The 27,650-nt window shown below is 34.6% G+C and overlaps 1 protein-coding gene across 3 annotated transcripts in view; it reads left to right on the top strand.

Annotated features, from left to right (window-relative positions):
* GRID2 (glutamate ionotropic receptor delta type subunit 2) overlaps positions 1–27,650 on the top strand; it is a 1,472,825-nt gene that overhangs the window by 1,201,593 nt on the left and 243,582 nt on the right. For all 3 annotated transcript variants that reach the window (XM_026015616.2, XM_072755651.1, XM_026015615.2), the window contains exon 12: positions 10,198–10,336. In XM_026015616.2, coding sequence (XP_025871401.1) covers positions 10,198–10,336 — 139 coding nt within the window. The remainder of the gene's footprint in view (positions 1–10,197; positions 10,337–27,650) is intronic.

Here is a 27,650-nt window from a genome sequence, read left to right as displayed (position 1 = left end):
TTGCAGATGAATTCAAACAGTGGACCTACTATGCTGTGGCCAACAGCAAATCTTACCTGTATCTCACATGCCCCTTCTTATTACTCCTGTACCCTCTACCAAAGGGGGAAGAAATATTAAAACACTTTCAGATCTAGTCACAGTCAGTCTGTCAATTTGACTATTTATAAATGAACTCCAAAGAATAGATTAATATATAAATATGATTTACATACCTTAAGCATTTAGAAGATTTATACATTCTCTCCCATCCTTAAAAGGGATTGCCCTGGAAATGGCTAATTGCCAACAATATCCTCCTTATATTTTTTAAACAGTGATTTTGTAAGTGTGAAACATTTTAAAATTTATTGACACTCCAATCAACCAGTCTACTTAAACATATTAACCAGCTTACTTGAACATATTCAGTCACCTATGGAAATTCCTTCTGCAGTAAGTTTTTAGCCATTTAGTTTTTGGAAATTTCCTCCTTGCAGTAAGTTTTTAGCCATTCTGCTAGGATCCTGGTTCCAATAAGAATTCCAATTCTTGAAAAAACAATGTTTATAAGGAGAAGTAATAATTTTATTTTTTAAATCATATTTCATAAAAGAGTTCCACAGTCCAAGATTATGTAATAAACGCTCTGTGAGTTTTCAAACCTATGAGAAGATGATACCATACAACTGAATTGGAGAGTCTTAAATGATAACTCTTCCATATTTTCAGGCACACACAAAGTAGAATACATATACTCACACAGAATAAGACTTGGAACAACAGAATTTTGCCTGACTCAGGTGAAATTACCAAGTTTTACAAACTTGCCTGAGGGAAAAACATTGTTTTATCTCTTTAACAACTTTTATAGCAAGATAATATATACAGTAGCAAAGTTGATATATTTTTTGATATGGCAAACCAGTCATATCAACATGCAAATCTGTATTAAGATCTTCCCCTATAGCAGAGAGGTCACTCCAGAAAATGCAAATTCCACATGCTTATACAGAGTGATAGTGGGAGATTTCAAACTCACCAGAAGTTATACAAATCAAAATACCCAATCCTAGAGTCATACTTTTGCACATCCTAGTCTCAGGAATTGCCGTTCTAATTTTTGCCATCCCTTAACCATGTGGGATTGTGTTTTTAATTTAGTAGATAATTTTTTGTCTTCCATCTGATTGTCTCTTCTAGTATCCTGAATCTAGAAATTTTTTTTTTCAAATTGTTGAGACAAAACAAAAAAAGGGGGGAGGGGAGTGGTCTTTGTTTCTCTCTTGTTACTTCCTTCTTTTATTTAGTTTTAATTGTGAAATATAATTTACATACATAGAAGTGCACAAAATGTAAGTGTGCAACTCAATCTATTATGACTAACAATGGAACACCTGTGTAATTACTACCTAAAAAAAGATAGAACATTACCAGTGACACAGCCCCCATTGCCCCTGTCTCAACCATTATTGTTTATCCCCAAAGGTAACTACTTACAGGATTCCCAGCATTCCCATTCACGCTGTTTTCGAACAGTTATCATACAGTGTGCAGTTCTTTTTGTTTGTTTTTTACTCAACATTTAGTTCGTGAAATCCATTCATGGTGTTATATTCAAATTAAATCTATTTGTTTTCATTTCTGTACAATATTTCATTGCATGAATATAACTATGCTGTCTACTCTCAAAGAGTGTTAGTTTGTTTCCAGTTTAGGCTATTATGAATAATGTTGCTATGAACCTTTTCTGTGCTTCTCTCTTGGTACACATATTCCTCTTTGGAGTAAATACCTAAGGAGTAGAATTGCTGAGTCTTAAGAAAAGCATATATTAGTTTTCAGGGATGCTGCCAAATTGTTTATCAAAATGATTGAATCAATTTACAATCCCAACAGTACTCTGGTAACTCCACATCCTTGCCAACAATTGATATTGTCTATTTCTTTAATCATTCTGGTGGCTCTGTAGTAGTATTCCATTTTCCTTATAATTTGTATATCTCTAATAACTAAGGAAATTGCCACGTTTTCACCTTTATTGCCATTTATCTTCTTTTGTGAAGACTCTTGCCCATTTTTCTAATTACTGTCTGTTTTATTCTTACTGATTTATAGAAATTATTTTTGTTAGATATGTTTATGGCAAATATCTTCTACTATAACTTATGTTTACTCTCTTAGTGGTCTATTTTGAACTACAGAGTATTACCGTAGTCAAATTTATCAATCGTTTGTACTCTATTCAAGAAATCTTTTGCAATCTGATCTTGTGGATTTATTAGATACATTCCCTTACATTATTTTCTGGAAGTTTTACTGTTTATTTTTTATATATTTATATATAAGCAATTTGTATTGATTTCTCTGTATGTTGTAAATTAGGAGACAAGCTTCACTATTTTTCACATGTATATCCAAATATACCTAGTAGCGCTTATTGAAAAAAACCTCCCTTTCTCTATATATTGCAGTGCCAGCTGGGCATAAATCAAGTGTCTATGCATACATGGGTAATTTTCATTGATATGGTCTATCCTTGTATAAATACCATGCTGTCTTAATTACTGTATACAGCTATAGTCAGCCAGACCAGCTGAATGCAGCTGACTACAGCCAGCTTTTTCTTCTTCTTGAACATTGTCTTGGCTATTTTTATCCTTCTGCAATTCCATATAAATTTTACATTCAGCATTTCATTCTCTCTCTGTCTCTCTCACAAAAAGAACCTGGGATTTTGCCTAACAATTCACTGAATCTATAGATTACTTTGAAAAGACTTTATGTCTTCATAATATTGAGTCTTTGGATCAATAAACATGATATATCCATTCATTTATTTAGTATTATTTCAGTCAAAAAAGTTTATAGATTTTCATGTAGAGGTCTTTTACATTATTGTTCCTAGGTTACTTGATGTTTTCAATGCTATAGTAAGTGGGATATATTTTTGATTCCATATTTTAAGGTTTTGTTGCTGGTATATATATATATATATATATATATATATATATATATATATATACATATATATATGTTTGATTTTTGAATATTGAGTCGTTATCATAGTAAACTGATAACTGATGAATTTTAATAATTTACCCTATACTACCTTGGTTTTTCTACATACATATTAATACCAGATCCAACCGTAACTTCTATTTCATTTTTTCCCCAATTCTTAAGTTATTTATTGTTGTTGTTTGGCTGTTGCACTATGCTGTGTACCTTTAATTGAACAGAAGTGGTACCAACTTGTAGCCTTTAGTTTCTAAAAATACTTATTTTAGTGTCTTAAGTGTGATTTTTGCTACAGGTTTCCTGAAAATTCTCTTTGTGAAACTAAGCACAATTCTTTTATTTCTAGTGTGCTGGATTATTTCTGGGTTGTTTTGTTGTTTTTTGGGTTTTTTTTTTTAAGACTGATGTTGAATTTTATGTATATCTTTTCTGTATCTACCAACATGATCATAGGACTTCTCTCCTTTATAGTGTTGATATAGTGAAATACAATGATCATTTTTTAAGTTTTATTGAAAAACAATTGACACACATCAGTGTATAAGTTTAAAGCATATAGCATGATGGATTGATTCCCACATATTGTGAAATGATTATCACAATATGTTTAGCTAACATCCATCTTCTCATAGGTATAAGGAAAATAAAATAAAATAGAATAAAAGGAAAGTTTTTGTGTTGAGATATTTTAAGATAAACTTTCAATGTTTTTTTTGTATCATACATTAATGTTTGCTATAGTTATTATATTGTATACTATACTCCTAGCACTTATTTATCTTATAACTGGAAGTTTGCATATTTGACCAACTTCCTCCAATTCCCCCTCCCCACTACTCCATGCCTCTGATCATCACAAGTCTGATGTATTTTTACATGAGGGTTTTTTTTTTCTTTACATTTCACCTATAAGTGAGATGACATAGTATTTATCTTTCTCTATCTCACTTATTTCATTTAGTATAAGGCCTTCAAATTCCATCCATGTTGTCACAAATGGTAGGATATCCTCATTTTTTATGGATAAATAATATTTCATTGTAGGTATTTGATATATATCTCACAACTTCTTTATCCATCCATCTATTAATAGACACTTAGGTTGTTTCCATGTTGTGGCTATTACAACACTGCTGTTATGCTGTTATGTATGCTGTGAACATAAGGGTGCAGATATCTTTTCAAGTTAGTAGTTTTCATTTCCTTTGGATAAATTCCCTGAAAGAGTATTGCTGGATCATATGGTAATTTTATTTGTAACTCTTTGAGGAACCTCTATATTATTTTCCATAGTGACTATACTACTTTGCAATTCCCCCAAAAGTGCAAGAGGGTTCCTTTTACCCCACATCCTCACCAGCATTTCTTATCTCTTATTTTTTTGATGATGGGCATCTAACAGGCATGAGATAATTATTTCATTGTGGTTTTCATTTGCATTTCCCTAATGACTAGTGATGTTGAGCATCTTTTCATGTATCTAATGGCCTTCCATACATCTTTGGAGAAATGTCTATTCAGGTTTTTCACCCAGTTATTAATTGGGTTGTTGTTGTTGGTGGTGGTGGGGTTGTTTTTGCTACTTCATATTTAATTTTGTATCCTGCAACTTTACTGGAGTCATTTATTAGCTCTAATAGTTTTTGGTCAAATCTTTAGGATTTTCTCTACATAAAATCATGTCATCTGCAAATAGAGACAGTTTTACTTCTTCTTTTCTGATTTTGATACCTTTTATTTCTTTTTCTTGCCTGAGTGCTCTAGCTAGGACTTCTAGTATTATATTGACTAGGTGAGTTGAGAGTAGGCACCTTTGTCTTGTTCCAGATTTCAGAGGAAAAGCCTTCAACCTTTCACCATTTAGTACAATGTTAGCTGTAGGCTTGTCACATGTGGTATTTATTATGTTGAGATATGTTCCTTCTGTACCTAATGTGTTAAGAGTTTTTATCATGAGATTTTGAATTTTATCAAATGCATTTTCTGCATCTATCAAGATAATCATATGATTATTTATTTTCATTCCATTAATGTCTTATATCACATTTATCAATTTGCATATGTTGAACTATCCTTTCATTCTAGGGAAAAATTCCACTTTTCTGGGTGAATGATTCTTTTTAATGTGCTGCTGTATTTGTATTGCTACTATTTCATTGAGAATTTTTGCATCTGTATTCTTGAGGGACATTGGCATGTGTTGTTTCCTTTCCAGTAGTGTTGTTTCTTGGTTCTGGTACAAGATAATGCTGGCCTCCTAAAATGAGTTTCAGAGGTTTCTCTCCTATTTTGTTTTTTGGAAGAGTTTGAAGATTGGTATTAATTCTTTAAATGTTTGGTAAAATTCACCTGTGAAGCAATATGGTCCTGGGATTTTTTTTGTTGGGAGATATTTTATTATTGATTCAATCTCCTTATTCATAAATGGTGTATTCAGATTTTCTATTTCTTCCTGATTCAGTCTTGGAAAATTATATACATTTCTAAAGAATCTTTCCATTTCTTCTAGGCTGTCTAGTTTTTTGGTGAATAGTTATTCATAGTAACCTTTTATGATCCTGAGAATTTCTCTGGTATCAGTTGTAATGTCTCCTTTTTATTTATAATTTTATTGATTTGGGTTCTTTCAATTTTTTCTTGCTTAATCTAATCAAGGGTTTGTCAATTCAGTTTATCTTTTCAAAGAATCAGCTTTTAGTTTGGTTAATCTTTTCAATTGTTTTTCTGTCTATATTTCATTTATTTATGCTCTAATTTTTATTATTTTCTTTCTTCCACTAACTTTGAGCTCAGTTTCTTCTTCTTTTACTAGTTTCTTACAGCATAGAGTTAGGTTGTTTATTTGGGATCCCTCTTGCTTCTTAATGCAGGTGTTTATGGTTATGAACTGCTTTTGCTGTATTCCACAAGTCTGGCATATTGTATTTCCACTTTCATTTGTGTCAAGAAACCTTTTTTATTTCCCCTTTAATATCTTCTTTAATTCATTGGTTGTTCAGGAGAGTATTCTTTAACTTCCATGTGTTCATGATTTCCTAGGTTTCCTCTTGTTATTGATTTCTAGTTTCATGCCATTGTGGTCATAGAAGATACTTGATATAATTTCAATCTTCCTAAATTTTCTAGGACTGGTTTTGTGGTCTAATATATACTTGATTGTAGAAAATGTTCTATGTGCACTCGCACTTGAGAAGAATGTGTAGCTGCTATTTTGAATAAAATGTTTAGTTTATCTCTGTTAGGTCCATTTAATATATAGTGTTTTTCAAGCCCACTGTTTCCTTATTGACTCTCTTTCTGAATGATCTAGCCATTGTTGAGAGTGAAATATTGAAGTTCCCAACTATTACTGTATTACTATTTATTTCTCTTTAATTCTGTTAGTTTCTGCTTGATATATTCAAATGTTCCAGTGCTGGACACACAAATTTGAAATTGTTATATTTTCTTGATGTGTTGATCCCTTTACCATTATATAATGACCTTCTTTGTCTCTTTTTATCATTTTTTTTTTTTTTAATTTTTATTTATTTATGATAGTCACAGAGAGAGAGAGAGAGACAGAGGCAGAGACACAGGCAGAGGGAGAAGCAGGCTCCATGCACCGGGAGCCCGATGTGGGACTCGATCCCGGGTCTCCAGGATCGCGCCCTGGGCCAAAGGCAGGCGCCAAACCGCTGCGCCACCCAGGGATCCCTCTTTTTATCATTTTTAAAGTCTATTTTGTCTAAGTATAGCCACCCTTGCTTTTTTATTGTTGTTGTTGTTACTAGTGTTGCTTGAAGTGTTCTTTTTCCCTTCACTTTATGTGTGTCTTTAATGCTAAGGTAAATCTTTTGTAGACAGCATATTGTTGAATCTAGATGTTTTATCCATTCATCTATTCTGTCTTTTAATTGGAGAATTTAATCTATTTATATTTAAAGAAACTATTGCTAGGTAAGAACATACTATTGCCATTTTTTGCTCACTATTTTCTGAATGTTTTCTAGATTTGTTTTTCCTTATTTCTTATTCTGTTGTCTTTTTGTGTGTTATGATGGCTTTTGGTATCACTATGCTTTCATGTCTTTATTACGTTCTTTTGTGTAATTATTACAGGATTTTTCTTTGTGGTTACAGGAGTCCTCTTTTTTTTTTTTTTTTACAGGAGTCCTCTTAGGCTTATAACACTATTTTAAACTGATAACAACTTCAATAGAATTTGTAAATTTTACACTTTTACTTCCCCTCTCCCTCACACTTTGGTTATTTCTATTACAGCTACATATTAATACTGTATCAATAATGACAGATTTCTGTAGTTTTTTTGCGCTATGATTATGGGTTATTGTAGATTACTTTCACTATGTTAGATTTTTTTATCTCTTAAATTAGAGTTGTAGTTGAATTACATACCACTGTTATTGTGAAATCTAACTATGACTGTACATTTGCCATTGCAGGTGAGAGTTATAATACACTTTTAAGCTTTTATATTGCACATTTGTGTTCTTTCACTTCCACTAGAAAAATTCCCTTTAGCATTTCTTGTAAACCAGGTCTGTTGGTAATAAACTCCTTTTGCTTCTGTTTCTGGAAAAATCTTTATTCCTCTGTTTCTGAAGGACAGCTTCAATGTATATAGAATTTTTGATTGGCAGTTACTTTCTTTCAATATTTTGAACATGTCATCTCATTTCTCCTAAAACACAAATTTACCTGCATCCTACTAACTATTAAAACTTAAGGAGTTTTGGTATGGAATATGTTTATTATAAAACTTTAAAATATTTCTTTTTCCTGTGATTTTTCTTTGACCTATGGCTTAATAAAATTGTAATTATTGGTTTCCAAGCAAATGAGGATTATCTGGTTTTCTCAGTCCCACCTCCCTCCAATTGTTACAGCTTTGAAGGCTTTCAAAAGTGTTGTACAGCTTCTCAGTCTCTTAGCTTCTTCTTGTTAGATTGGGATTTATGCCTCAGGGAAAAGCAGTTCTAGATACCAGGGCATATTCCTGGATTATCTTCTTCTCCAGAACCTTGATCTTCTCATTTTTTATTTCTTCTGTATTTCTTAAATGAATTATACATTTAATTTGTCTAGTTGCTGTCAATGGGAAGATGTTTTTCATTTACCAGAATTGGAAGTCAACAGCCCCATTACTTTTAACATTAGATTCCTAAGTGCAGATATCAAATAACTTGGGGAGGGGGTAGGATTCAACAAGAATATTTAAATTATCCAAGTTGCAGATTTTATCATGGTAAATAAAATTCAACAAATATTCTTTCATGTGGGTGATAACAACTCTAATCAAGTTTAAAGTCTTTATGTAACTTGGAGCTCCTGGATGGCTCTGGTAGTTAAGTATCTGCCTTCAGCTCAGGTCATGATCTTGGGGTCCTGAGATAGAGCCCTGCTCAGTGGGGAGCCTTCTTCTCCCTTTGTCCCTTCCCTCACTCTCATGCTCTTTCTCTCTCTCTCCCTCGCGGTCCCTCAAACAGATAAATAAAATCTTTAAAAAAAAATATTTTCTATAACTTTATACAACTCAACAACTAAAAACCAAACAAGATAATTAAAAAATGGGCAAAGGACCTGATTAGACATTTTCCCAAAGACATATGGATTGCCAAAGACACAAAAATGTGCTCAACGGCACTGATCATCAGGGAAATTGAAATCAAAACCACACTTAAATATCATCTCATACCAGTCAGATGGCTAGTATCAAAAAGAAATGAATTAATATGTTGGTAAGAATGTGGAGAAAGAGATCTTTTGTGCACTGTTAGTGGAAATGTAAATTGGTATACCTACTCTGAAAAATAGTACAGAGTTTCCTCAAAAAATTAAAAACAGAAATATCATATTATCCAATAATTCCACTACTAGCTACTTACCCAAAGAAAATGAAAACACTAATTCAGACCCAGTAACCACACTACTGAGGATTTACCCTCAAAATACCAAAACACTAATTCAAAGGAATACAGGCATCATAATGTTTATTGAAGCTATATTGTAGTATTTAAAATAGCCAAATGTTAGAAGTACCCCAAGTGTCCATTATGATGATGAATAGATAAAGAAGATTGGCATACAAACATACACAATGGCATATTATCCAGCCATAAAAAGAATAAAGTCTTGCCATTTGCAACAACATGGATGGAGCTAGAAAGTATAATGCTAAGTGAAATAAGTCAGTCAGAAAAAGACAGATACCAAAAAAAAAAAAGACAGATACCATATGGTTTCACTCATATGTAGAATTCAAGAAACAAAACAAATAAGAAGGAAAAAAAAAAAAGGGAGAGAGAGAGAGACAAACCAAGAAACAAACTCTTAACTATATAGAACAAACTGATGGTTACCAGAGGGGAGGTATGTGGGTGAATGGGGGGTATGTAAGGGGATCAACAGTACACTTATCATGATGAGCACTGAGTAATGTATAGAATTGTTGAAACACTGTATCATACACCTGAAGTTAAAATATATAAATAAATAAATACACCTGAAGTTAAAATATATAGAACTGTATGTTTACTATATTGAAATTTTAAAAAATTAATTTAAAAAAGGCATATGTACCTCCATGTTCATTGCAGCATTATTTACAAAAGCCAAGATATAGGAGCAACCCAAGTGTCCATCAATAGATGAACAGATGAAAAAGAATATATAAATTATGTTATATATTATATTAATATATAAAGAATATATATTATGTTGTATATTATATAAATGTATGTACATATATATGTAACTTATGATTCCAGGGAAATCAAGTAAAAATGATTTTCAATATATTTATTGATGTATAAATTCAAAAAGTTATATTAAATGTAGGCATACTAGTATTAATATCACTGAACTATGGAATAATCAGGCATTTGGAAATAAAGTAGCTATCTGTGGTAATAATAAGAAGGTAATTAATTCCAGGGTTGAATAAGAAAGTAGAAGAAGTATCATTGAAAGAAATTATACTAAATATTTATCATGCTTCTTTTTGGCTAGGTCTTACATAGTATCATAAAATTAAATATGAAGTAATAAACGTAAACAAAATACAGAAATTTATGCTGATGTTATGTCAAAAGATTTTTCAGTACTTGAAAGTTAATTTGGTATTAATTGTGTATGACTTCAGAGTCTCAGTAAATACTTATTGATGTTCTTTTATTCTATTTTCTCTTTCCATAGGAGGAGAGGTCCCATACACAACTCTGGCTACTCGAATGATGATGGGGGCTTGGTGGCTATTTGCATTGATTGTCATCTCCTCTTACACAGCAAATCTTGCAGCTTTCCTCACTATTACCCGCATCGAAAGCTCCATCCAGTAAGTAGACAAAGATTCCAGTAGCTACAAAGTATGAGGAATGACAAGAGTAGCTAACACTATTTGAATAGGTATAGGGTATCTGATAATAAATTTATGCTTTCCTTTTGAATAAAGGTTTAATTTTGTGATATGCAAATATCACTGTATTGGTAGAACATTTTTTATAAAATTTAATTCTGAGTATAATTTTAATGTTGCTTCCCACATTTTCCTGGAAGAATAACACATATTCAGTATTTTAGTTTCCAAGAAGTATGACTGTGTTTGGGCAGCATTGTAAAAAGGAAGGAAAGGGAGTCATACTAAAACATATATATTTCAAGTTTGACAATATCAGTTTTTGTCTTGAGTCTGCCCCATTATGCACTGATTAAATAGTTGGTAGATATTAGATGACTGACAGATGAGAGGTAGGGAAAGAGAGAGAAAGAGAAAGAGAGAGACAAGGGCAGGGGGCATAGAGAGTGACGGAACAGTAAAGAGAGAATACCACATTCATTTGTCTCTTCATTACATTGTAGCTAATGCCATAGCTAATGTGGTCATTATTACAGCTGCTTTTTCAGCTGCAATGGTGATAAGTTGTCACTAACTATGGTGCACTTATGTTACTCCTAAAAGTTACCTAAGTCAATGTCTCAGTTCATAAATGCTACTCCCACGAGCCCCAAGAGCCTATGTTCTAGCACAGCCAATTCTCCTTTTGTGGTTTCATGCATACAATCAGTCCCATGGTGCACCTTCTGATTTCTTAGAACATGATGTTCTGTATGTTGTTTTAAGAAATATTTTCCTGAAAATGTTTTATTCATCCCAAAATGAGATAGTTTGAATTTTCTTACAGTTGAAAAAATTCATTCTCAACAAAACTGATAATTCAAAATTATGAATAATTAGATTTGTTAAGCAATTCATTAGGGATTTAATTCATCCTTAAAGGAAAACATGAGTTCTTCTTGCCTTTTGAAAAATTTGTAAATGAAGTCCATTAATGACACAAAACTATTATAACACAATGCTAAAAATATGCATTTGCTCATTTAATACTTGCAATCATCTTCTGAAATACATACTATTAAGAACCCTTTTTATAACTGAAGTTGGTAAGTAACTTCCCCAAATCATGCAGCTAATAACCTATTGATTAAGGGCCATACTTTAAATCTGTCTGATTATTGAACCTGTGTTCTAACTTTACCACTCTAGTTCCCATTCCTTATACTTTTGTATGGCCAATTGTTTTTAGAGAACATTATAAAGGATGTGTCATTGTCCTATTCATTGGTAAGTGTGAGGATCTGAAGGATGACATTTTTCAAATCTTTATTTGGCCTGAGGAAATAAAATATCAAAAGTTAGGTAATTTTAAATGGGACAAATTTTATAGGCATATATCCCAACATGAGCTAATTACATCTATAATTGATACCTGCCATTCAGGATAAGACCACTTGGCAGATCCAATCAATAGACCTCATATTAAAGAAGGGGCACCTAGGGTCACAGTTGGTTAAGCATCTGACTCTTGGTTTTGGTTCAGGTCCTGATCTCAGGGTTGTGTTATCAAGCCCTGAGGTTGGCTTAGCACTGAGCACAGCATCTGCCTGAGATTATCTCTCCTTCTCCCTCTGCCCTTCATGCTTTTGCTCTTTCTTTCACTCTAAAATAAATAAATCTTTTTTGCTTTTTTTTCAAGAAAGCACATTAGGGAAAATAGTTTGAAAAATTAAGGTGGAGTATTATATCTCACTAATATACTTATTATCAATTATGTTTTACTTGCCACATTTTGGGTGTACTTAAAGTAAAAACTGATGTAGTTCATAACTGATTGAAACATTTTAAAGAAATACATGAAGAAAAATTTGTAAATAAAATAATTAATTTTATGCAATAAATGACAATAACTGTAATAAAAATTATGACTAATAATCACTGAGAATATATTATGACTTTATTAAGTATGTTACATATATTGCCTCATTTATTCCTCAAAAACACCCTGATAACACAGGTATTACTATTATTCTCATATGTAAATGAAGAAACAGAAGTTTGCAAGTTAAATTCTTGAGATCACATAACCAACAGTATCAGAGCTAAAAGTCTAGCCAGTGTCAATCCAATACCCATCCATGGTCTTACCCACCAAATTTTTTCCTTATCTAGTGATGGTTTTTACAGATTGTTTGCCAAATCTGCTTTCCTGGGGTTGCAGACCTCATGGTATGTGTTCATCTGAGCTAGTCATTACCAACTTTGCCAGCATTAGTTTGTATCTTGACTTTTATGCAATAGCAGTGGGAGCAGAAGCCTCTGTCAAATTTTTACACCCATAAGGTTTCTCTAAAGGTAAAATCTAATGGAAAAAAGATCATAATTTCACATGATGTTTCCCTCAAGTATACTTCCACAGTCCACAATAACTGAGCCTTCATTTCTTAAAAAATTATTTCTTTCTAATGCCAGCTCACATTATTAAAAGTCAACAGTGGGTATAATAAATCTCTCTTCCTTCTAATCTGATCACTAGTCTAATTTTGAAAGGGGGAAAAAATCAGAGCCAAAGGAGTTAAAAGAAGCCTGATTCTCTTCCCAAACTTAAAGATATCTTCTAATTTCATGCCTCAGCTGCATTGGTAAACATAATTGCCTGCAGTGTTTCTTGGAAGCATTTAAAATTCCATTTGCAACTAATGTCAAACTTTCTTGGAAGATTCTAAGTTTATTTTTTCTTAGAAAAGACAAAAAACACATTACCATCCAATGTCATGCTCCTTAATCATTTATATTCATAAGATTTGTTCATCACCAAATGAAGCAATGCTTGTCAAAACACCTTTTCAGCTCATTTTTGCTGTGCCATTAGCACACATATCCCAGTCACATGTTCATTCCCAAAATTCAAAGTTGCCTCTCCAGACCTGGAAGGACAGAGATAGTTAGAGGGAAGTCAGTGAGAGAGAGAGAAAGAGCTACTACTTCTAAATAGATGGTTGATGGAAACTCTTACAGTTTGGTAAGAGAAATCCAATAGATTTGTTCTTGAGAAACTGAATTTGTTTTACAAAATTTACCTCTTTTACAAAATTAGATATTTATTGACATCTAACCTTCCAGGTGTCACTTGCCATTAATTAAAATTTTGAAAGTAAATTTTCCTTGAAAAAGATAATTCCCAAGTTTAATTTTATACCCCTTCATTGATAATTATGTCCTGCTGCTTGATATGATGGAATATGATAGATAATGACATATTTGGGATGGGTAATATTGAGATATACAGTTGAATTTTTCTAAAGGAAAAAATATGCAATTTCTATGAGACTCTAATGATGTTTGGACCGGGTCATTGTTATTGAATGGTACCAATGTAGCTGGTTGCTTTTAGATACCTAGCAAATGGAATGAACCTTTTTTTTTCCCCCACTGGTAACCCAGCTAAGATGGGCACTGGTAAAATGGAGCATGTGAAATTTTGAAGGTAATTTCAGAACCAGTACTGGGTAATAACATCATGAACATTATTAGTTCCATTAGTCTTTGTTGTGATGTGATTTTCAAAAACCCACTTCTCTCACATATAAAGTGGGGAAAAAAGCTACAAAGGAAATCACAGTTGTAGTCATTAATAACTTTAGAATCAGATTGTCTTTGGTGGTAAAACTTAAAGTCTAATTTCCTGGGGCTATAAGTAAGCTTGGGTCTATTCAAAGGCATCCTAAAATCCCATCATAGGTTTATGTTTAAAGCATTCATTCACTATAATGTTTGAGGTTGGACTAAACAAATATTGACTGACTGTAGTCATTGAATAAACTAATTTGGGATATATTTCATATGCAAAAAGAGATCCATATTCTATGCTATCGTGGAGGAGACTCCGTTTCCCTTAGCATACCAATAACAGGACTTTTGTATCCACATTTGCTCATATTTGGAAGAGAAAAAAATATTGAGCAGTTGTTTTTCTCATGCCACACAACAGAGTATGAGCTAGCCCTGGGCTTAGAAATCTAAGTCTGTCACCAGGTCTGGGTATAAGAGAGAATGGTAGAACTGGCAGGTGCTCTCTAATGAAATTATTTATTTCTTTCCTTTGCTCTCACAGAACTATGTAATTATATTCAGCAAGTTACTATTCAAAGAGATCATTACAATCTTGGAAATGGAGGCACTTCTAACATAAAAACTAAATAAATATATTACTTCATTCATTTAATTCAACTGAATATATATATTTAAACATCATACTAGGTATTGAGTCCAAAAGGATATTTAGATATTATTCCTGAGCCACAAGTTAGAGACATAGCAATGTAGAATTTAAAGACATTGGAACTGTGATAGATTTATTTGTGAAATGCTGTGTGAACACAGGGAAGGAGTGATTTAATTCAATAACTTGGAGAACAAGGGGAGGAGAAAGGGAAGATACTATCAGGCATCACAGAGGTATCATCGAGAGTTTGATCTTGAACAATGAATTTCAAAAGCCTGAAGCAGTGGCTTACTGGGGAATATTTGCAAAAGCAAGAGAGGTATGAAATTCTTAGGAAAGTGTCTAGCAAAGGGCAGATGATCAAAATCTGTTAATTTCCTTCCTGGATTGAGATGAGTGATGTGAGAGTGGCAGGAAATAAAATAGAAAAGGAAAGTGGAACCAGATCCTGAAAGGCATGATAAAACTTGTTGAAGAATTTGGAATTTTTCCTGGAGATAATGGAGAGTGACATCATTGAAGAAAGACAGCTTTATCTGTGGAGAGGAGCTTGGGTAGGAAAGAAAAGATACAGAAGTGTATAAAAGCTAGTAGGTTTCTATTTAATATAAATTGAATCATGTATCTTCTTGTTTCAGGGCTATTTTAATTTGAAAATACCAAAGGTTTAAGGGAATTTAAGAGAAATGTGGCTTGAGAAAGTTTTTATCTCTAGGCTAACATTTACATTTATAGCAGATGCTGGAATATTGACTTAGTTTATTTTTGAAGATTTTTAAAGAGAGAATGTGGTTGACTAGCTTATCACTAAAACAGGTAGAGAAGGAGAGAGTTACTAATGTGAGAAAATTCTAGAAATCACTCTGGTTGGATGACTTTTCAGATGCAATTTTGCAGAAAAGTTGCATCTCAATGTCTGCTATTCATGGATTTTATCTTGTTAATTATTTTTGGCTTTAAGTCATCAAAAAATAAGTCATAATTGTTTTTAATAAATTCTAATGCATTTTCAAAGTAATACAGGACTATACTGAGAAAATAGGAAAATACCGTAAATTTTGAAGGACAAAGTGTTAATAATCCATAGCTTGTCGTGTTGCAATATGTTCTATTAATATTTAAACAAGCTTTTTTTAACAGTGTATTTTGAAGTAATTATATATACACAGGAAGTTGTGAAGATATAGTAGAGTGAGGTCCCAGGTACCCTTCACCTAGTTTCCTCCATGGTTACATCTTTTTTTTTTTTTTTTTTTTTTTTTTTAATTTTTTATTTATTTATGATAGTCACAGAGAGAGAGAGAGAGAGAGGCAGAGACACAGGCGGAGGGAGAAGCAGGCTCCATGCACCGGGAGCCTGATGTGGGATTCGATCCCGGGTCTCCAGGATCGCGCCCTGGGCCAAAGGCAGGCGCCAAACCGCTGCGCCACCCAGGGATCCCCTCCATGGTTACATCTTAAGTAATTATATTATAATATCAAAACAAGGACATTGACATGGATGCAATATATGCATATACTTCTATGCCATTTTATTACATGTACAGAATGTATAACCACCACTGCAACAGCTATAGAACTATCCTACCATTACAAAAATCTCCCTCATTCTACACTCCTTCTTCCCCACCAGCCCCAACCCCTAAGAATAACTAATATGTTCCCTATGGTATTTATCCTTTCAAGAGTGATATATAAGTTGAATCATACAGTATGTGTCCTTTTGAAATAACACCTTTTCCCCCCTCTCAGCAAAATGCCCTTGAGATCTATCCAAGTTGTTGCACACATCAACAGTTCATTGCTTTTTATGGCCGGGTATGATATGAATGTACTAGTTTGCTTAACAATTTACCTATTGCATGGAATTTTTTTATTCTAAGTTTTTGGCTATTGTAAATAAAGTTGCTAAGGGCATTTATGTGCATTTCTGGGTTTTTTTATAGATATGTTTTTATTTTTCTGGCATATATGCCCAGGAGTAGGATCCCAAGTCTCCCTGCCTACTATTTCTCTACTTACTCTGTTTTCTCTTACTTAACTGTTGCTTCCCTCTTTTCCATTCTCTTCTCACTCAAGCTTATGATCCAGACTGTGGAGTCCAGATGGTTACCTTCCTCCATCCTTAAAACTGATCTGAAAACCTCTATTATTACTATATCCAATCAAAATAAAGTGCAATTCCATAGCCACGCATATTGAACCCTTCAAAAGCTGACCCAGCCTCATTTCTCTACTGGCACCAACTGTAATCCATTCTCACACTTGTTCATGTTCCAGTTAAGCTACTCTTGGAGGACATTTCACACTTCTGTGGAGTTTACATGCTGTTCCCTTTCCCTGAAAGGAACCAGAACTCTGTTGTCTTCTGGCATCATCCATTTGCACAGTCACAATTAGCCATTACACATGTGTCTTCTCTTTGAGGGTATAAATTCTTCAAAGGCAAGGGCTATACCATATTCATATTTGTGCCCTTAATGTGTCCCAGAAAGCCTGATGCATACTATTAATAACAACAGCAGCAGCTTACATGACTGAGTGTGTGTTCTATGACAGACACTTCCCTAAATGTTTTGCTTAGATTTTTCTCATTTAATCCTCATGATAGCCCCACGAGATATATATTATTTTCATCTCCATTTTGGAGATGATAAATCAAAAGTGAGGATGGTAAACCTAGGCAGTCTGGCACTAGAAACCTTGTCTTAATCAGTGGACCATATCATGTGCAATTAGCAAATACACTAAGCCTTTATCAAATGAAATAAATAAACAAGTGAATAAATAAGTGAATGAAAACCATAAGGGTCATTGTAAGTTTTCTGAAAAATAAAAGAGTTCTGCAGAAAAGAATCAGTGGCCGAATTATATTTAGCTAAGTTAATTTCAGCTATTTCTAAGTTACGTGGTATCCTAGAAACAGAAACAGGAGACCATGAATTTAAATAAATCTGCATGCAAATCCTTTGCCACTTATTAGCTGAATGATCTTGTCATTTTCCATAATTATTTTAAGCCTTACTTTCCCTAAAGGTAAAAAGATAATGGGTTCAACTTCATAGGTTTAATATAAAGAATAAATGGGAAACAAAGAGATAGAAATAACAGCACAGTTCTTGGATACATGCTATACTTGCTTCCCTTTTTCTCCTTGTTCTCTAGGAAGTCATATGGATTCCTGGACTGTTTTCATCCCTCCACCCTTTTCAGTGGTGCTAATCACTATCATTTTTACTATTTTGTTCACAATTCCATGCACTAAATTATTCCTTCTACCTGGTTCACCTAGACCTCAAAGTTCCTTGCTATTGCTGCTGTTGCTTCCAGCACAGCTGCCACTGCCCTACCTCACAGTCCAACTTCCTGGGGGTTGTCTTCTTATCACACCATTTAACCCTCCAAACCCCTAAAGATTTTAAAAAAGAAGAAGAAGAAAAAAAAGAACTGACTGTCAAAAAAGCCTTATTCGGGGATCCCTGGGTGGCGCAGTGGTTTGGCGCCTGCCTTTGGCCCAGGGCGCGATCCTGGAGACCCTGGATCGAATCCCACGTCGGGCTCCCAGTGCATGGAGCCTGCTTCTCCCTCTGCCTGTGTCTCTGCCTCTCTCTATCTCTCTGTGACTATCATAAATAAATAAAAAAATTAAAAAAAAAAAGCCTTATTCGAATGTAAGCATAAGTAAGGATTTGGCTGAATGATTCACTGTTGTCTCACCTTTGCTTGATTAACTATCACTACATCAAGCTGCCATGGATAGTGAATGCACTTAACTTGGGTCAGGACATCTGTTTGTCAGGCAAGTTTTCTCTTTTAAGTCATCTTTAATTGGCCCTCTCATCACAGAGCTCATATGCTACTTCCTCTGTGCAGCCTTCTCCGTAGTGTTCATAACGAGATTCAGTGTCTCTTTTTGTTTTAACCACCTGGCATCTATCTACCTGGCTTAAACCCTAAATTACATGTACTTTTGTTGAGGTAGTATTCTACTTGTTTTACCTTTTCAGCTGAAATGTATGCTCTCGATTGTGCCTTTATTGCCTTTGTATCAGCGCAGCGCCTCTTACGGAGTAGCTTAGTGACTACATAGTTGGTCACAGGTAAAATATTCATGATGTAGTGAACCAGAAAGGGATTTCTTAGAATCTGGCCTGAGATTGTGGAACCTTGTGACTTGTCTATATACCTCATGACAAATCAGGAAGCAATATGAAAGCCATTTTTACGTGTCATTATTCCAGGATGAGAGAAGAAGCCCCAAGTGGTATGCTCTCAAGGTTTTCTCAGTGTCTCACCCACTCCAGGCTTCCAGTGGGAGGCTACTTCAGAGCTCTCAGCAGGGAATTGCACACTTTATTAGGAACAGCCAAAGTCAAGGTCACTGAAGTGAGCTGGGCCTGATTCATACCACTTTTATGTTTCAGTTTAGTACGGAATTGTATAGGCTTAGCTTCAGACAGGCCCTACAGACGGAGGAAGACATTCATCTCCTTACTCTATATTGTTCGGTGTTGAAATGGCTTACTTGTCAAAGCACTTAAGTACCACAGTGATGTATGTTTGATAAACATATAGCCATCTAGATGTTATAGACCATGATTTTCTCTCTTTTTGAAAAAAATAAAACTCTCAGAGTTTTTTCAAAGCCACCCTTCAGTGAACATTTAATTAAAAGTTGTCTCCCACTTTATTTGTGACTCCCAGGAACAGGGCTATATTATCATTGCTGTAGACTCTTATTTACAATGAGCTCACCAAGATGAAAACTTTGCCAGACTAATAAGTGCCCACAACCCCTAACATGATCTTCTGGACAAGCAATTATTCTAAACAAGTCAAGTTCTCCTCTCTTTCGTTGTCCCCAGCCTTTGTCATCTAAACGCAGAAACCTATTAAGAACTTGCGAATAAAAATTCCTGTCTCCTATTTTCTGTTGTTTTCCTTCCTTTCCTGAAATCAGCTGAATAAATAAATTCTCTCTACCGCAAGTAGGTGGGTATGATAAAACCCTACACTAAGGAGTACTTGGTTGAGTCATTTCAGAATAGCTTAACTAACTAGTTTGAGTATGGGGCATGTTTTTGTGAAATTAATGTAGGAAGAGTATGTGATAGAAATAGTGACAGTGGAATCGGCAGGCAGGGCTGTTGGGCAGAACACTGCCGAAGGAGATCAGAGACCTAGTTCAAGTGTCCAAGCCTCGTTCTTGCTAATAAACAATAAGGCAAGCTTTTAAACCACTTTGGACTTTAGCTTTCTGTCTTTAAATATGTGATCCATTCCTCCTCTCACCGCACAAATATTTGTTCCACAGGTTGGATTAAGTTATTTTCAATGTCCCTTCAATGGTGCAACTCTCTATCAACTACATAAATGCAGTATCTTATTTAAACAAAGTCTGAGATAAGAGATAAAAATATATTCACATGTTATTTTTATAAAAGAAATCCTAGATTATAAGGCAGAACTGAAAGGAAACTCTCGGTTTGCCAAATCACTTTTTCTTTCTTTCTTTCTTTCTTTCTTTCTTTCTTTCTTTCTTTCTTTCTTTCTCTTTCTTTTTTCTTCTTTCTTTCTTTTCTTTCTTTCTTTCTTCCTGTTTCTCTTGCCTCATCTGTCTTTCCCTGTCCTCTCCATCACACCAGCAATCCTGATGGGCTGACCTCCACCCTCTGCCAAGTGTCTCTTTGACCCCATTAGTTCTCTGATTCTCTTAGTTGCTCTGCAAGCTCCTATCAGATAGTCCATTTATTTTTAATGACTTTCTCCTCCACTCCTACACACACTGTCACCACACACACACCCGCTATAGCCCCTGTTTCTCACACCCTGATCTTTTAACCTAAGGACAAAGTTTAGAATCGCCAGATGCCCCAGGTCATGTCAAGTCATGGGGAGGGTAAAGAACAGATCTGCAGGTGGCTTGCTGGGCAGCTTTTGCAGATGAAGATTGCCATTTTCTCAGAGCAATGCTGCAAATTCTCAAGATCTGCTACTGAATTGGGAAGGGACTCCATAGGGAGGGTACCTTTCCAAAACATTTTGGGCATTTATAATCTGAATGGCTCTTAATGAGACCTGACTGTGAACATCAGGACATGCATTTTATGCATAGTTTTGGTTGAAATTTCTCAAAAAAGAAATATACTTAATTAGGAATACAGCATTATTTCTCTGCATGATTAAGAAAAAAATAACTAAAAACTTAAAAACTTTTTTTGGAGAGATCCACAAACCTATAACACTGGAAAGAAGGGGAATTTATTTCGTATTGGGGAAATTTTAAGTTATCAGTAGAAACTTGGTATCCTGCTCTGTTATGAAGAGCCAGGATCTTTGTTTTAAGATAGATTCATTAGAATCTTCACTGAAACAATGACCTTCCACCTTACTTTGACAGTATGTTCTACTGGGTCTTCAAATAGGCTGTTAAATTTGTCCTACTGTTATTCTTAGTCACGTCTTTCTCTTCAGTTATTTCCTTCCACCGCAAATAATTTTATAATGTGATTAAAGTTTTTGAACTCCTTAAAAGAACTTAGAGGGAAAAAAATTACAAATTACTATTGATTCCTCATGTGAATATACCTCGTATTTTATTTGGGTCATTTTTTTGTGTGTGTAGAAGCATTAGGTGTTATTGTATCACAGCTTGTTAGCTGGCTGTATGTGAGGTTATGATCAATGGTTCAGTGTCAGCCTTCGAGAGTATATTGAATAGAGTTTTTCCCATAAGTCAGCACTGGCCCTGATTCTAATGAGCATTTTCAGTGTTGATTTGAAGTATAGAATAGGGAGTGAGCTTATTAAACATGCAGATTACTTTATATTGAGTAGGGGTGATTATTGACTAGAACCACACTGTAAGAATTCATAAGGACCTTGACAAATTAAACAGGGTAATTATAAGTGAGACGAAGCTTTTAATAGGGACAAATATGTAATAATTCACTCAGAGATAGAAAAAACAAACTGCGTGTGTGTATGTGTGTGTATCTATGATAATTTAAAACTGGAGGTGAAAACAGTTTCAGGGCAGCCCTGGTGGCTCAGCGGTTTAACTGCTGCCTTCAGTCCAGGGCATGATCCTGGAGACCCAGGATCAAGTCCCACATCAGGCTCCCTGCATGGAGCCTGCTTCTCCCTCTGCCTGTGTCTCTCTGCCTCTCTCTCTGTGTGTCTCTCATGAATAAATAAATAAAATCTTAAAAAAAAATCAGGAGAGTTCTCTGTTAAAAAAAAAAAAAGAAAACAGTTTCAGAATGAATCATCTGTCAATTACAAATTTGAAATGTAATGTTGGTGTTTATAAAGAAAATGACCAAAGTGACCTAGCAGTGTAAAAGTTGCTAGGGCTTCTTAAATACCATTGTGACCTATTTATAAAGTCCATAAATTATGCAAAAATTACAAAGAAAAGGAAAAAGTGCCTTAGCTAATAGCAATGTAAAAAAGTGAGTAATAGATCTTGTGGGTGAGAACTATAGGAATTTAGTGTTTAACTCAGAAAAGAAGAGGCTAAAGGATGAAAAACAAGAAAGAAGTGTTTTATTATATAAAGAAATATTGTACTGGAGGTGATGGGTAGCTATTGTCCATTTTCACAGAGAAGAAAATGAGAGGCTTATGTGAAAAAGATGAGTGTTAGGTTAGGCATGAGTAAGAACTTCCTGGCATTAAGTTTTCTAAGTCAGTAAAGTGCCTAGGGAAGAAGAAAAAAGTCCATTTTGGGAGCTGGCTTTTATTCCTTAAGATATATCATTGAATTATGTGATACCTTCAGGAACTCTTCCAAACACTCTGATGTTATGGTTTTATTAGGGTTCTTACTTAACACCATTTAGAAATTTGTTGATCCTCAGGGAAATTCATGGGAATTAGTCAGGTCTTTCCTATATTTTCAATGATGTAAGAACATAAAAATCTACTCTTCTATTGAAGTCTCCTGGATTATTTGAGGATATCATCCTAACATAAATTTTACAATCAGTTGACAGTCAATGGGGACATAATGAAATGTTATCCGTACAAATTTAGGATAGTTCCAGATTTGTTCATAGTGTCCTGCAGTAAATAAATATTGAATTCTTTCATGATATCTCAGGAAGAAACTGCACATACTTTCTACCTTACACAGACAATTGGAGGGTAATTGAATTCACAGAGTACTGGGATCTTTTGTAATGCAGTTTTGCTTAATTGGTATATACATCAATATCTATATATATCATGAAAGATTAATTAATAAACTAACATACAGAGCAAGGTCGTAAATAACAATTCAGCAGGGAGAAAAATATAGTGTCTTTTACCTTTCAGGATTCAGGATTCATGAGGTGACAAAATCAGTTCCTAGCTTTTAAGGTGGGTCAACAGGTCAGAGAAGCCAACCATATTTTCCATATAACTGTTTTCTCTCATTTGTTTAGCATTGTCATTTTGAAGAGAATTTAACAATAATTTGTATTAATTATGCCTAACAGCAATAAAAAGAGACAGAATATTTCCATCCCCCTTTGTGGTCTCCAAAATGACCTATCATATTCACAAACCAAAACAACTTTTAAATGTACATGGCAATACACGTGCAGGAAGATGTTCCCTTAAGTAGTTCATGATAGCCATCTTTATCAACTGCATCTATTTTATATGAATTTCTAATATTACCTGTGACTATCATATCTATAGTGCATGGCTGATGGGGATGCCCTTGACTATTCTGTGAAGGAGAAGGTGCAGAGCATATTTCTAAATCTCTCCGGAAAGGCTCAAAAGTCATCTTGATGCCTAGTAATTCACCATGCAGGGACAGCATTCCTCTTCATGAGTCCTACCACAGACTTTTTCTAGATCAAGCACACTTGAAACATCAGTCTTAGAAACATTTTTCTAGATGTCTCCTTGGGCAAGGAAAACAACTGCAAAATTAAACTATTGGGACTATACCAGAAGAAAAAGCCTTTCTCACAGCAGAGGAAACCGTCAACAAAACAAAAAGGCAAACTACAAGGGTAATACCCAAAATATATTTAAAAAGCTTACACAACTCAACACTTAAGTAAATAAATAGATAAGTAGTTCTTAAAAGACCAAATAAATATTCTAAAGAAGTTCACAGCAAAAGACCTGAAGCTGACTTTGACCTAATTTACTCAGCTGAGGCCCAGAAGGGCAGGTTTGAGGGCAGATGAAGTATAGAGGACATACTGAAGCATCCTCTTCATCCAGGGGGCCTCCCTTGAGAAACTCTCCTCATATCCACAAGTAAAAAATCCTATCCCTCTGTCTTCCATGGTATCCTTCAGATTTGTTGGCCTCAGAATGTAGGCTTCTGCTGTCTTGAGAAAGAAAAAACTCTGGCACTTTGAGAAGGAAGACAAAATCATGTTACTGCTCCACCAGAGATTGCTGTGGCTGAGTTCTTTCTGATTGACCCTGCCCCAGAATTTATACTTTTAGGCTGCACAATCTAATCTTATATGAGAAAATCACATTTCTTCCACTAACATGACTTTGATCTTATCTTTTTAAAATAAGGAAGTTAACATTATTGGGCTAAAGAACATTAAGCTCTTCCCTGAGCCTGTTTTCAGTAAGTAGTGACAACCCTCATGTACTACTTAAAATAGCTCTCACGGAGTCTTCAGGAGGGATAGAGCCATCTACAATCCAAATTTTCCTCTGACATGAAGAAACGTTAGAGTCTTGCTTGCCCCATCATTTACCCTTGATACCCTTATATTTCATCAGACTTTCTGCCTAAACCTGTGTCTAAGAGGGTTTGGAAGACTTCAATAAGGAGAAGGAGCTACTAAAATGCAGAATGTGGTTTCTCAAAGGACAAGTGGCCATTGGCTATGCTTCAAATAGGAAGATGGGAAGCCTTTCTGTAGTGCTTATTCCATTCCCTTATAAGTAGAGCATACAAATCCTCCTTTATGTAGAAACTCAACCCTTGAGAGAAAAAAATAAATTTTGTTTTTGGTGTTAACACTCCGTATTACCAAGGGTGACTATTCTCTCCTTGTTCTAGTGCTTTATCTTTTCCTTAGCTACTAAAATCATGAATTCTATTATATTTCAACTTGATTCTGAAATTTGAGTCAGAAATCACTCATCAAATGAAACACTACTTATTTTCTCTGTTTCCACATTGCTCAGATAAGTATTCCTTTCAGGAACAGACATTCCACTTTGTACCATGTCCTATGTGTACCAGAATTATGGAGTATAACTTTAGCTTTTCCAAATACTTTACTTCAATTATATTCATTTGGGTTTTCTTTTCATTTGCATTGCCTCTGAATTTATTTATTTTACATCCATGGCAAAATGTCTTGTTAAGCAATTCACTGGTGGTCTATTAAAGCTTTTGCAGCTGATTTCGTTGCAGGGAAAATTTCCAAAGCTCCCTTAAAATTAGTTGTTGTGGTTTTTTTTTAAACTACAATATATTGCTGCCATGATTAGTCACCCACAGAATGACTGGTAATATACAATAAAAATCACATTTTTATATAATGCCAGTTTAATGGAAGTGCTGGCTTTTCAAGATGAAAGCATATTTCTAGTAAAAAAAAAGAGTAATCAAGATACATGAGCCTCATTGCTGTTCTCCAAATGCTGGACTATATTCTGAGTTTCAAAGATGAATTTAAAGAAAAATTATGGTGGACACCTGGGTAGGTCAGTGGTTAAATGTCTGCCTTCAGTTCAGGGCATGATCCCGGGGTCCCAGAATCAAGTCTCACATCGGGCGCCTCCACGGGGAGCCTGCTTCTCCCTCTGCCTATGTCTCTGCTTCTCTCTGTGTGTCTCTCATGAATGAATGAATGAATGAATGAATGAATAAATAAATAAATAAAAATTATGGGAATCGGCAACATGTATTCTAAATGAGTTAAAGAAAGAAGTAAAATTTCATAACACAATGCTACAATGTGAACATATTCTAAGTATTAGAAGAGACTAAAGAGGCAGCTGAGTTTGATCTTGATCTTGAAGGCAAAGAATTCACCAGTAGACAAGGAGACATCTTGTGCAGAGCAAATACCTACCAAAGAAGGAATGATGAAATGGCCTGTTTGCCCTAAAATGGATGTATGAATGCGGCAAAAGTTTATCTTTGAGAATGGAAAAAAATTTAGGCCAATTTTTTTAAGGATCTCAAATGCTATGGAGTTGGTGATTTTTTTCTAAAGGCAATGGGGTATATAGGAAGTATTTAAATAAGACAGGAATAGGCTCAGACATATATCAGAAAGAACACTTTAGCTATAGTGCAGAGGATGGATTAGAGGTAGGTTAGAGATAGGGAGAAGGCTTAGAAATAATTCTCTAAGGGCGCCAGATGGCTCAGTCAGTTAAGCGTCAACTCTGGATTTCCAATCAGGTCGTGATTTCAAGGTCCTGAGATGGAGCCCCGAATCAGGCACCAGGCTGAGCATGGAATCTGCTTGGGACTCTCTCTCCCTCCTTCTCTGCCCCTCCTCCTGCTTGCACTCTCTATGTCTAAAATGAATAAATAAACTCTTTTAAAAAATAAAGAATCGTCTCATAGAAAGGATGAGAGAATTAGCAATGAGAGGACAAAGGTAGTGACAGATTTGTAAGATTCAGGAAGTAAAATGTACAAAAGTTGATGAGAGATTAGATGGGGTAGGGACTTTGGAGAAAAAGGCTATGAGTGAGGAATCTGAAATGAATTTAATTGGTGGGAAAAATAAGGAGATAGCAATTTATAACAGAGCCTAATAGTAATAATAAAAATAATAATAAGATTCATAATTGCAACTACCAGTCATGGAGCACTTCTAGAGTGTTCAGTACTAAGGTAAGTGTCTTGTATCAATATCTATGTCAAACCTCCACATGCCTTATTATAAAATTATTATTTTCCCTATTTAATAGGGAAGTGGGTTGCAATTTATAGGAAATTAAATAACTTATCTAAGGATTGAGACTTAAATCTTTGCATCTTAAAACCCAGATTCGTTGAAACTAAGAGTTTGCCCAGTGCTGGCTGTTGGCTGTACCTCTCAGAGGCAGGCTTACCTTACCTGACCACCTTAGTACACTTTTCCACATTTATCTCTTCTTCTTAGGTATTAATGAACACTCCATCTCAGTCTAATGGAACATTATTTGACATATTAGTTGGTCTTTTAAGTTTTAAATTCTGGAACACTTTTTTTTTTTTTTTCCTGAAAAACCTGCCTCTGAGCTCACCAGGCTCTCAGCTAATAAAACCAATGAACAACAATGGGCACCAGGCAGGCTTTGAATGTGGTTACTGATGGCCTTCTAGAGCTCAACGATATCTTCTCCTTTGGTAGATGTTGAAATCAGCATCCAGAAGAAGAAACTGTGGGAGAAAAAAAACCTGAACTGAGTTGGAAGACATTTTTAATACATCCTTGCTTGTTTATCTCTCTTCCACTGTCAGCCCCTTTGCCTAAAGCATCTAGAACCTATCCTATCAACCACATTCCATTTTTCTCCCCCTGAAGAAAAATACCTTCTGAGGTGATAACTTAAGTTGACTTGTTCCATTCCATTAAGAATGGAATTAGACTTACAATTACCTATAGCTAGAGCTGGCAACCATCTGTTGGAAAGCATTCCACAAAATCAAGCTGAGATGCTTAAAAAGAAGAAAGAAAATGAAAATGGAAAAGAGATAAAGAGATTTATGAGTGTTATTTTATTTTATTAAGATATTATTTATTTATTCATGAGAGACAGAGAGAGAGACAGAGACAGAGACACAGGCAGAGGGAGAAGCAGGCTCCATTCAGGGAGCCCGATGTGGGACTCGATCACGAGACTCCAGGACCTGGGCTGAAGGCAGGCACTAAACTGCTGAGCCACCCAAGGATCCCCATGAGTGTTATTTTAAAGTTTATATAGGTAAGATCTCTTCTCTTCTTAAAGAAAAATAGGTAAAAATATGAGTGAAAATTCACTGCAAAGGGAATAGGCATTAGATTTTCAACTAGTTAACAATTTGAGAAATGTAAAGTAGTAACACATTCAAAGTTATGACCATTCACAGTCATAGGTTTATAAAATCTTGTATTTCCTTAAATA

Source organism: Vulpes vulpes, chromosome 4, assembly GCF_048418805.1.
Source record: "Vulpes vulpes isolate BD-2025 chromosome 4, VulVul3, whole genome shotgun sequence".
Classification (NCBI taxonomy): Eukaryota; Metazoa; Chordata; class Mammalia; order Carnivora; family Canidae; genus Vulpes; species Vulpes vulpes.
Note: the sequence above shows the minus strand (reverse complement) of the source record. Positions and strands in the feature narration are given on the sequence as shown.